Here is a 12,481-nt window from a genome sequence, read left to right as displayed (position 1 = left end):
CAGAAATTGACAAAAGAGGGTGATTTCCAGTCTTTGTAGTGAGGTATAGTGTTAAGAACATGAAGAAAGCTGCAGATAAACAGTGCAAAGGGCTAAGGTTAGGAATCAAACGTGGGGGTTAAGGTTGAGGTCAAGTGAGTGTGAGCCAATTGCATTCATGTATGCACATTTGCACATCTTTGGCAGATGCACATGCATGAACAGGCTTCTGTTAGAAGAGTGATTGATCCTTCAAACGGGTTGGAAACAAACATATAAACAGTCGCAGTGCAATATTAGGGACTGTAAATACATTATTTGAAGAGAGGAATGGTGGAAAAATAGGGAGGGGTAAGTATTTTTCAATTTTACTGAAGAAATGGTAGCTTGACTTTTTTTTTATGAGAGCAGATGTTTATATATGAGCCTTTCCCTACAGGAAAAAACTCCCAAGTACAAGTCAAAACTGCGTCGTTGTTCCTCCATTGCATATTGACCTTTTCAACGGAATTCCATTGCTAGTCAACAGACCTGGTCCTTGTTAACATCTTGTCAGCTGATGATCATTAAAAAGGTCTATATGCTCTTGAAAGGTTTTCTTCAATTTATTTTTTGTCATGAGCTGTTCTTTGTGTTGTCTTTTGTTTGCATGGCCAGCAGGTTTTTAAAAATGGCAGATGCTGGTGTTGCTTTGGCTCATATGTTCAACGAGTCAATGTACGCTTATGTCTGGACCAAACACCGCACACTTACATATCTCTCAAAGTATCTAAGTATGTGCTCTGAAATAGAACTGCATTTCAGAGTAGACTGAAATGTAGTTCTAGACTCTGAACCACAGCCATTCCTGATTATATCCACATGCATAAAGTGGAGCAAAGATCTAAAGATTTATTTAGTGACTTAGTGAAACAGAACAGAACAGAACAGATCAGAGAAAGCGAGGGGTTGAAGATGTGAGAAATGCAGTGAAAGGAAAGAGGCAGAGCGGAGATGGGAGCATATCAAAATACCCGACGAGCCTGCAAGACGGCAAATAAATATGGCATCTGGCTCATCGAAGAATCCACCTGGCAGGGCAGGTCGACTAAGTCAGCTTCTCCGACGACTATGCAGAGCACGAGCTCCTGCACTAGCAGATGCTAAAGTGTGTGAGAAAGGCGCACTAATCACCTCTGAGGTTTGTTTGTGATGTGCCGGGGGCCTCCGCTGATGAGAAACACATACTAGAACAAGATCAGAGCAAGGCAAAATAGATTATGTGTGTGCTGAGGCAATGCTTACTTGGAAACTAGTTGTAGGAATGGAACACTTGCACAAAAAAATGTGCAATGAAGGGAGTTTTTGAAAGGCTTTTCTTTTGTATTGGAATTGAATGTAAGGTTTGGAGTTGGAAATGAAAGCTGTATTTACCGCAACATCATGTTTGCCTGCATTTAATATGTTTTGAAATACTCCTTTTAAGTAAGTTTAAGTGCATAATAAGAGCCCCGTGTAGGCGTGTTTTCATTATCACGAGCTTCTCTTGCAGAAGTGGACAAACACGCGTGATGTTCTGTTGCAGTAAGAGCTATCAAGGCCTTTATCTGTGCCTCATGAAAGTCATAATTTGGGGAAATTAAATTACAATGAAGGTAGCGCTCCTCGCACATTGAAATGGTCAGCGCTGTGACTGTAGTTGCAGTAACAGCCTGAACAAGCTAGTCATCCATACACCCACGGCTGCGTGTGGGTGTCAAAAAGAAAAAAAAAATCTGTCATTATGGAGAGGTGAAAGGATCTCTCTCTCCATCTCTCTTTCTCCAAATGTTCCTGCTGCCTGGTTTGTTTTTAGAGTGCACCACTTACACAACAAGCCCATAAAGCTGCTTTCCATTGATTTGTTTGCCTTGACTATTCATCAGGTATATAAATGTATGTGCTCATCTAGATTTTTCAGGGAGACTTTATTAAATGTTAAGATAACACAGCCTGGGCTGACCCAGGCTGTGCTACAATTACCACGGTAACTGCATCCCTATACTTTACAGTGCATAAAATGCATCTTGGAATCATATGTTTGCGAGGCACAAACTATGTCACCCTAATTATCTTATTTAGGTCTTCCAGCCACGCAAAAAAGAGCAGATCTTTTTCTGTGTGCTCAGAGTGTGGCTTAATATACCTTCATGTCTTTTATCTAGCATCCGGCTTCCTGCCTGATGGAATGTAATTGGCCTCAGGAGAGAGCACGCTCGAGGGTGAAGTGATGATCACTAAGATTTAGAGTAAGCAGAGCGGCACTATCTGGTTTGCAGTGCCAACCAACAGAAAGGATGCATGATTTGAGGACCGCCTGTTCTACAGATTCTACCTCTACAGTCACATCATGAGTATAGCCTCGCTCTGCGCTGCATACACCTTTAAAATACTGCACGTGTTGGTCTAGGGAATCTAAAATTGACAGGCCCTAGCCTCATTCCTTCTCTCTGTGCCACTCAAGCAGCCGCTATGCTGTAGAAAATAAAAAGGGGCAGGTAAACTATGAGCTGATTTATGATGGGGGTTATCTGAAAAGGTCATCAGTCAACAGTCTGATTCCACTAACTGTAATGGATAGGGCAGATAGATGAGAAGAAGGAGAGTAAAGACCCCTGCTGCAATAAAATGAAGGAACACTACACCCTTTTGTTTTTGAAAAAAAAAAAAAGGTCAGGAGAAATCCACCTGCTTCGAAGGTTATCAGCCAATTTAATGGCCGTTGTTTATCAGCCTCACAGGTATGGGTTGGATGGGGCCAGCTCCACCTGGCTTCACTAGTAGGTTCAGAAGACCGATATCATCTATTCACATGGTAGCAGTCGACGTTAGCTTGCCCAGGACCCCTTAGCGTCACTGTTTAATGCTCTGGTAGCCCCGTTGTGAATTCAAATAACTAACGTTAATCGGTTAGATGAACTTAAAGATCATGGTTTCTGTTAACATACTATCTTAATTACGTAGCCTATGTCATTTTAAAAAAAGTCATTACTGAATTTGGTTTCACATGGGGCACAAACACCCATCCACCAACCCAACCTTCCTCTTTATGTGGACTTTCATTCTTTGTACGACTCCTTACCATGTCACTCATTACGTTCATACTACGTCATCTTCGGGTGCCACAGTTGAGTCAGTTGCTCTGAGAGGATGATTTTTTAGCATTATTGTACACAGCCATGAATAATATATATATATATTCATCTGTTGAGGCAGACTAGATAATACCCAATCTTTGCTACTTCCTAAACAAAAGACCTCTAGAACCCATTTTGTCCCTCGCCTGCATCTGTTTTGTGTTACATCAGCATCCTACACTCACAGCCGGCATTTTCCCAAAATCCAAAGATAATGGTCAACCCAAAAACGGTGCAACTGATGTCAAAATAGCAGGTTGCAGTACAAGTACAAGAAACAAAGCACATTTTTTAAAACCATATGTTCTGTAAATCTTCAAGGTAAAGGATGTGACATACATCAATAAAAAAAGAAAAACAGATTGTGTAGAGTTATCCGTACTGCAGTGTTGCAGTAGCTCTGTTCATATAAGAGCATTTTTTTTCATTTGTGCATTTACTATGGTTTGCTCCCTGTCTTTCTGTGCCTCTTTCTCTCTCCCTCTCACCTTGCTATGGGGCAATACATCATAAAATATTAGCCAGTGAGGAAATTATCTGGTATATCTAAGGCCGACACTGTCATTTGCAGCAAAAAGCCCAATTCAGTCCCCTCCCTGTGTTGGCCCACAATAAGGGACAGTGCTATTTTTACCATTCTATAGCAGCTGAAGGAGGGGGGTAGGAACTCACAGAGGGATTCCCCCGCACTGCGGTGATATACCGCCTCTGGGCCTTCCCAAGGGAGGGCTCCGAAATTACATTGAAGTGACTCAAATTGCTTTACTTGAACGTGGGTTCATATGGAGTACACAGTGATTACATATCATATCATCGTTTTTCTCCTCCGCACCAAGAGGTGAAGTTTAGCCGGGGAGAACTTGCAGGGCTGTGGTCATTTATTTTTCATGTCGATGTTGACTGGAGCGGCTTGAATAGGTGTCAGATGTAATGATGATTTCTATTACAGTTTATTAGCACATTTTCTATTCACTCCTATTGTGCTGCAGCCTATGATGATGAGCTACTTGCAGCATATGCTTGGGACAGAGAGCATATGCCATGTGACAAACAATGTTAGCAGGATATTTCCTAGATACTGGTGGTATCACGACGTAGCAGTCAGTGCTGCAGAGAGACGGAGAGATTAAATTGAATATGGGTCAGTTCACAGCCAAAACTCTGCTTATCTGAATTCTCACACACCCTGAATGAAAGTGATTATCCAGTTGAGTTAATTGAATAATTGAGGTTTTGCTGTTTGAAATGATTTCAACTGGTCACTGTCATTATCTCTGCTGAAAACATATGCTAATAATCAAACAGCGGTGGTAAAGCTGTGTGTTTGGGGAATTCATGTGTTGTGGGAGATGGGAGAGTTGTCAATAATTCATAATCCATAGTCCTAGTTCATAGAAAATCTAAGCCAACCTCCCTCAAGTTCCACGGCAGGTATTGCAAAGCTGCACTCGTCCTCATCTGAAATTCAATTTGATTGTCTGCATGCAATATTGATGAGGATTCCTTGGCCGTGTGTTTGTACAGGCTACATGGTTAATTTAAATAATTTATGTCTTACGAGGCGTGTACACTGTAAGGGCTCGCTGAGCTGCCCACCTGCTGACACGCCGGCGGGAGATGGAAATGCATACCTAACCTGCTCGGGGGAGAGGGAGGAGAGGGAGGAGAGGGGGGAAGTCATGTGATAAGGGTCAAAATAAGGCAGTGGGAAACAGACATTAGTCATTATGGATTGATAGGGGTAAAGTTACTGTGGTGATGGAGGAGAGGGGGAAGGCAAGTCTACAGCACTCATTCTTACAGAAAATGTAATTTTCCCCGTAGGCTGTGATCAATCCACATTGACCACTTTAATGAGACTGTGACTGATAACACCTATTGGTCTTTATGACACTAAATCGTGGACAGTGACAAGGATTTATTCTTATCACTTAAAGGAACAGAAGAATGGTCGACTATCAGCTTCCCGCATAGGCAAGTTATTCACAGGAAGAACCTATGTAGGAAGAAGTTGTTTGTTTTATCACGTGGCCAATAGATTCATATAGTCTGAGAAACAACTTATTCGTCCACCAGAGCTGGGTATGCAATGGAATCAGAGAAAGAGAGAAAGTAGTCCCTGTTATACAATGGCTGGATTAACCTGCTCTGGGCCTCCATGGCCACAAAAACAACTGCTGTGCCCCTGTTGACTGAGCTTCCTTCCACTCCATATGCATAGTGGCACTTTCAAGGACCTATTTAGTGCAGTTTACACAACAGAATACACCATCAGCTTAATTATATTTCGCCTAAAGCCCCAGCCAAGTAAAGTAATATATATATATCTTAAAAAGACTCAACTGAAAGGGTTACTTAAGTGGGTCCTTCTCAAACCACTCAAAATGTTTATGTCATATCGCACTACCACTACCATACCATACCATGTTTGCTATTTTTAGTTTTTCCGATTATCAAAAGTGTTGCAGATATGTGCTGAGAGATGATGGTAGTATCACAAAAGGTATTTTTCGTCTTTAATTTTTGGAATATTAGTTTATTTCTTCTGAACATCCACAATGGCTCCATCATTTTGGGCACTGTAGATACCAAACAGACCATGGTTACGCCACTATATATTTATGGCTCAGTGCCAATGAGCTTTCCTTCTCATGCTGGGGGACCAATCTGTATCCTGTGCTGACTAAGATCGTTCCTGTTCACATCTCTGTGTGCTAACAAATCCTAGAAAACACATTCATTAAGTATGAAGTATTAGCAGAAATAAGGAAATGAAAAATGAACATGCAGTAACAATTTTATTTAATTCTACTGTTTAGTTATCTCATGCAAATGTTAAAGCCTCAAGTGTAATCTACGCTTCAAGTAATATAGTATTGAGATAAATAACTATTTCTGCTACGTAACACACATTTTCAGGGAGCCGTGATCATTGTAGTGGCCGTTTTAATCTTCATTTTATATCCGTTTGGTGGAAACCTGAAATCTGCAGCAACAACGGATATGTGTGCCTTTGCCAGTGCCAGCTTGGTGCGAGCTGGTTTCATTTCAACGCCACAGCGGGCAAAGGGGAGATCATGGCATGGCCCGGAGAGAGGAAGAGAGAGAGAGCGAGAGAGAGAGAGAGCGAGAGAGAGAGAGAGAGAGAGAGAGAGAGAGAGAGAGAGAGAGAGAGAGAGAGAGAGAGAGTCAGACTGAGAGAAAAACAGAAATAGAGAAGAGAAAGTGTTAGCTTGGGTAAGTGGATTATGTGATGTGGAAGGAAGGAGGGAGGGAGGAGCTCTGTCCTCTATCTCCACTGCTGTGTCTGCTCTGGTCAAATACTACTTGAATCGAGGCAAAACAAAAACATTTATTTTCTAACTTTCCTTTTTTTTTTTTTACTTACACAACTGTCCTAAAAATGTTTGATATCCCAGAACTAATATCTTCCTCATGGCTGTATTTAAGTACGCCTTGCCAATGCTTATTTGGCTTATGTGCCAGATGGCGAGGGTTGCCTACACAGACGGATACAAAGACTATCCAAATCTTACATGTTTGCAAACACTTAAGTGATTTAAAAGGAAACCAATAATTAACTCAGTTGTGAAGCCCATTTGTAAAAAAAATAGTCTGATAGTTTGAGGTGACGAGATTGTATTCTGGGAAAAGTCATCATAGGCTAACCAAAGATTAATAGTTCAACAGATCGTCAATCTTACATTTTGAGCCTTTGATTTTGTATTTTCTATTTCATTATAAAAGGAGTTAGGGTGAGAAGTTCAGCCATCCGTGAGGATTTCGGAGTTGAGCCACTGCTCCTTTGCGTTGAAAGGAGCCAGTTGAGGTGGTTCAGGATCATCTGGTAAGGTTGCCCCCTGGGCGCCTCCCTAGGGAGGTGTTCCAGGCACGTCCAGCTGGGAGGAGGCCTCAGGGAAGACCCAGGACTAGGTGGAGAGATTATATCTCCACACTGGCCTGGGAACGCCTCAGGATCCCCCAGTTAGAGCTGGTTACTGTGGCCCAGGAAAGGGAAGTGTGGGGTCCCCTGCTAAAGCTGCTGCCCCCGCGACCCGACCCCGGATAAGCGGATAAAGATGAGATGAGATGAGAGATTATAAAAGGAGTATCTTTCAAATCATTTTATATTCAGATTTGTTTATTTTTACACATTATTATTTTCTTCTTGATTTTATAGACTAAATAATAATCTTGAGGCTATGTGAGGCTTTACTTAGCACGCTAACATGCGCACAGTGAATATTAAATATGGCATACTACGCAAGCTAAATGAGCAGCTAGTTACATTTCGTTCGGTATAGGGGTATAACTTATAAATTCAAATAACCGTCTGTGTGTTGATGCCTGTGCAGTATGCCTGTGTTGTCGTTTGGTGGGTATAATTGAGCATCTGCTATGACAATACCTTCATGCTGTTGCTTAAACTTGGGGTATGCAGTTTAGTTTTGGTGAATTTGTGCAAAAAACATAATAATCATCATATTGTAATTCAAGTGTTATGAGTGACTAGAGACTGGGGTCTAAGTGCAGAGTTGCGTTATATCTACGGGTAATATTTGCCAGGTCTTAGCCCTTAGGACTAATCGCAAAGTACAGCTAAGGGAGTGCCATTATTCCTGGACGGACAGAACAAGTTTGCCGCTGGCGTGACTGAAAATCACAAAAATCTGAAAAGTAAATCAAACCAAAAAAAAAAGAAAACAAAGCAGTACCCATACTGCAATTTCCCAGCTTGAGATCAATAAAGTATTTCTATTCTATTCTATACCACCCATGTGTCACCAGTTCAAAATACTTAAAGTGAGTCTGTGTTACAGTATCCCCTGTGGGAATAAGCGACTATTATGGAATAGTGGTAAATGCTAAAATATAATGTAATAGTAGCCGAAGTGAATAAGGAGTCATAGTGTCCATGAAATGACTCATACTCAGCAAAATCCAAGCGTGCTAACATTAGCCACCATAAACTGCTGGTCAAACCAGTGTTCCATTTGTAAGATGCTGACTGGGTTATTTCTTCATTCACAGTTTTTACAACCTGCCTGACCAGCTTATTCAGCTAAGATTGAGTTTACAGGAAGTTGTCGAGCTCGTACCTACTGCAATCAAGCATTTGTGATTCAGTTTGTTTTGGATTGCATATGGGGGATGGGGAAATACCTTAGAATAACAGATTAGGTGTAACCTCAGAGGGTGGCGCAATATTACTTGAAGTGCGTATTTTTATTTGGGTCCCCTATGGAGAGAACAGTAGCTGGTATACAACAAAACTGTTTTAAAAAAAAGTTGGCAATATTTACTCTGTTTTGGAAGAAGATTAAAGACCTGTAAATCTCAAGAGTATTGAATGAAATGAAAGGCAACATATGTTTAAAAAGCTACTCAGTTCAACTCCGATGCTTTGTGAATCACCGTGATTATACTGGGAATACACTACTGTTGATATAGCAGGTGAGCCTTTCTATGAAATTTTCCAGTAAAGCTGCAGCTGCATGAGTCAGTCTGCCCACATGCTGTATTGGTTAGTTTATTCAAGAAGAGAGGGCAACGGCACTTCTGAGGACTTGGCTGCAGCATGTGGACCAGTTGGCCCACACTCTGTCCAGTTTGTAGGATGCCGTGTCATGTCATAAATATTAGCAGCACTAACAGTGGGGAATGGGCAGTGTTTTTTTAGAGCTGTTAATATTTGCTTGGGAGGTCTGCAGCAGCCTGTCCAGTGTCCGTATAAATTAAGTCATTAGAATAACAGTTTCTGTCAGATGTGCCTCATTCTTATTGTCTTTTTTGTTTGTATCCATAGGACTACACATTGACCATGTATTTCCAACAGTACTGGAGGGACAAGCGTCTAGCCTACATAGGAATCCCCCTCAACTTGACCCTGGATAACCGGGTTGCCGACCAGCTCTGGGTCCCCGACACCTACTTCCTCAACGACAAGAAGTCTTTCGTTCACGGAGTCACCGTCAAAAACCGCATGATCCGCCTGCATCCAGATGGAACCGTTCTATATGGCCTCAGGTTGGTACTACTTTACACTCCACCAAGGCCTCACCCTATTTGCCCAAATTTAGACAAGGAAAAGATAATAAAAAGCCTAGTGATATTCTCACTATAAATCTTTTAATTGTTAACAACTTCTAAGACGGTTCAAAGACCAAAGGGAACAATGAAATGATCCTACCACTAAGTATTATCTGTATAGACCCAGTTAGTTTATCAGAGACAGAAAACCGAAACGTTACAATGGTCGGACCACCATGTTTAATTATATATCTTTAAATGTTACAGTGGTGTTAGACCCACTAGAGCACCAAATATATGCAACTGAACCCCCCCCCCCCCCACAAATACACTTCCTCTTCCTGTTCGAGTAACATTTGGTAAAAACTGCAGTGCCCAGCTATTTTCTGAAATAACTGACTTTCACAAATACAACTACGTATATACACTGGAGATCAAAATTAGAGAACAAGATATTAATACTTTAAAAGTAGTATTCTGAAATACTGTTATTTTTTATTGTTTAGAATTTGATAGGATATCTGCTGTGGCTAAAATTAGAGAACACTTTCAGATAATTCCCAGTTATTAGCACCTGGTGACAATTGTTGGACACACCCTATTTATCTGGCAGTGACTGAAACTCTGTGACAGTAGGTTTTCCAGATGAAGGCCAAAGAGATGGCCCTCTCAGCCATTGCAAGAGAGTTTGGGCGTATCATATCAAGTATATTGAAACTTTACAGACACAGCTTTATTTAATTCCCTCCAAAAGGCCGGTCGTCCACGTAAAACGAGTACACGAGAGGACAGGATTATGAAAACACTCTCAATGGGGAATCGGTTCAACATTGCATCTGGAGCTGCTAGTTTAGTGCTGAACCGGGCAAGGATCTGTCTTTTCACACAGTGTCTCGTCATGTAAGTCAGTTTGGACTGAAAACCTACATTGCAGTGACCAAACCTCTCATCAGCAGAAAGAAAAAAAGGCTTATTTTGCCTTTAAGGCAAAGTCTCTTCTTGCAAGAGACTGAAGAAGAAAAGATCAAACCAGAGCAGAGTGAGAAACTAGTGATGTCCTGTGGGCGCAGATGTGCTGAAGTCATTCAGAGCTGTGGCCTCTACACTTCCTATTCATTTTGAATCCTAGAGAAGAAAACATTGTTGAAATCTTCTCTTCTGACACAATGGTTACTGTTCTATAATTTTGCTCACTGTTTTTTTTTCACAAAATAAAGTGCCAAATACTGAACTATAAAAAAAATTATATTTCATGATAAATCAAGTATTAATACTTCTAATTTCGATCTTCAGTGTACGTATGGCCAGTATTTACAGATTAATGTCCTCGGAAGAAACCAATGGCCTAGGGGCTGTGTGCCACAGTTAGTAGAAGTCAGAAAGGTTTGGGTTATTTCATGGGATTTGTGTACAATAAGAAAACCAAAAAGAGCCTCAGATTAAGATGTCATCTAAATTGATTCTACTGTTCCTAAATATCTTTGTATTTCCCAGTATAGTGCAAGAAGTGAGTTAATTTGTGTTGTTTATGTGCTAATGTGAAATTTCCGGAACATGCAAATGAACAACACTCCACATAACAGGCAACAAAGTGAAGCTCAGGGTCAAAAATGTTCTCAGATATTCCCCAGTGTCAAGTCAATTCTACGTGTTTAAAGTCATATAACCGCACTATAGTTGCCCAATGCTAAGAACCATGAGCAGCAGGTTTCTTCTGCTGGCCACTGAGCAGCCAGAGGATTATGTGCTTTGCTCTTGGGCACCCCAGAATTTATTTTTTTAAGGAAGGGAAGGTGCAGTCAGAGATCACCAGTGAAAGGAAGTATGAACAGGTTAAACAGTGCATTAATGCAATGTTAAGCTCGCAGCTGTTGTTTGATATTTGTTTCATAAAGCCCTTGTTTTGAATTTCCATTGATCTTCTCGACAGGCGGGTTCAGAAGAGTTGTGACCTATGAATATGGATGCATGCTTTGAATTATTAGAGTGCAAAGTGTGTGTGTGTGTGTGTGTGCGTGTGTGCGCATGTGTTTGTGTGTTTGTACGCGTACTTGCATGCTTGTGTTTGTATCCGTCAGTGTTCATACTTTACAGTCATACAGCCATGCTTGATTATGCAAGTGGAGTTCATAGCACTTAGCCTTGTGGGCTACTTATAGACTTTGCAATGCTTTCAAGAGATCAAAGGGAGAAGAAGATGTGTGACGTGGTGTTTGTGATATGAGCTGTTATATAAAAGCACGTCAGCCAGGTAAGGCTGAGTAACATGCTGAATACAGATTCCTATCATTGTATATAAGAATGCACTCTGTTTGTGTGCTGTTTATTAGGGCTGCAGAGGTTATTTTCTCAAATGATGAATTATTTACTTTATAAAAATGTCATCAAAGAGTGAAAAATACCAGAGCCAAGGTTTTCATATTGAAAGAATATTATATAAAGCCTGGCAAAAAATGGTTTTGGTCTATATAGCTAATTTCACTATTCGTGACAACTGTACGGGGGTGAATTTCTAACTTAAAGTTCTGCATAATTAAGGGTGTGGCTGCTTTGAGTGGCAGGTGGCTGCCTTCACAGGAGGCTTACGTTAACTGCTAGCTGCCAGCTGCTTGTCTGCTATGCTACAATCACAACCATTGATGTTTAAAGAGAACTGGATACAGCATTCGAGGCAGAGAAGCTGTCATGCCACCAGACAACAGAGCAGCTATTTTTATCAGGCTCTAAAACTCCTTAAACCTGGGGTAGGCAGTTTATTTTTGGCGATATTGGGAAGAAAAAACATAATAATCTTTCATCATTGTAATTCAAGTGTTCTGAGAGACTTATGCACTTCCTTTTGGCTCTTTATTTTAGGCTTTAGAAAATCTAGTCTATGACAGGAGACTTTGGCCAATTACAGGTCATTTTAGAGGGAGAGAGAGAGCAAATCCTACTGGCTCAGGACAGAGGGGGAGAGGGGGAGCTGCAGGAAGAGCTCTCTCTGTACTTCAAATTTGTGTTTTGCTTTTTGATTTTTACCTACTGCAGCTTTCGCAATAATAACAATGTGTCTGTATCTTGCAGACACCATGTTATGTTGTTGTAATTTTAGCTGTATAATAATATCACCTAATGGGTTTCCACAGCCTTATCTGAGTCTTAACTGAATGAAGACATCCAGTGGCTAACTGCCAAGCAGCCGGCTCTTAATCAGGGCAGACTTAGCCTAAATCATTTTGAATTTGCATTTTACTTTGCTGCTTATTTTAACTGTCTGATGATCAACCGTTTGAGCTCAAACGTCCGATAAACAAAAGGATACCTTCTCATGACCC

The 12,481-nt window shown here is 41.0% G+C and overlaps 1 protein-coding gene across 1 annotated transcript in view; it reads left to right on the top strand.

Annotated features, from left to right (window-relative positions):
• The window catches only part of LOC310964663 (gamma-aminobutyric acid receptor subunit beta-3-like), a gene marked incomplete at both ends in the record, with an annotated part of 60,204 nt that overhangs the window by 30,853 nt on the left and 16,870 nt on the right, over nt 1-12,481 (top strand). The window contains one exon of the mRNA XM_083937873.1: nt 8,941-9,161. Within this exon, the coding sequence (XP_083793999.1) occupies nt 8,941-9,161 (221 nt within the window). The remainder of the gene's footprint in view (nt 1-8,940; nt 9,162-12,481) is intronic.

The sequence above is a fragment of the Echiichthys vipera genome, assembly GCF_963691815.1.
Source record: "Echiichthys vipera genome assembly, chromosome: 23".
Taxonomy (NCBI): Eukaryota; Metazoa; Chordata; class Actinopteri; order Perciformes; family Trachinidae; genus Echiichthys; species Echiichthys vipera.
The sequence above is the reverse complement of the archived record's forward strand: the minus strand, read 5'-3'. Positions and strand labels throughout refer to the sequence as shown.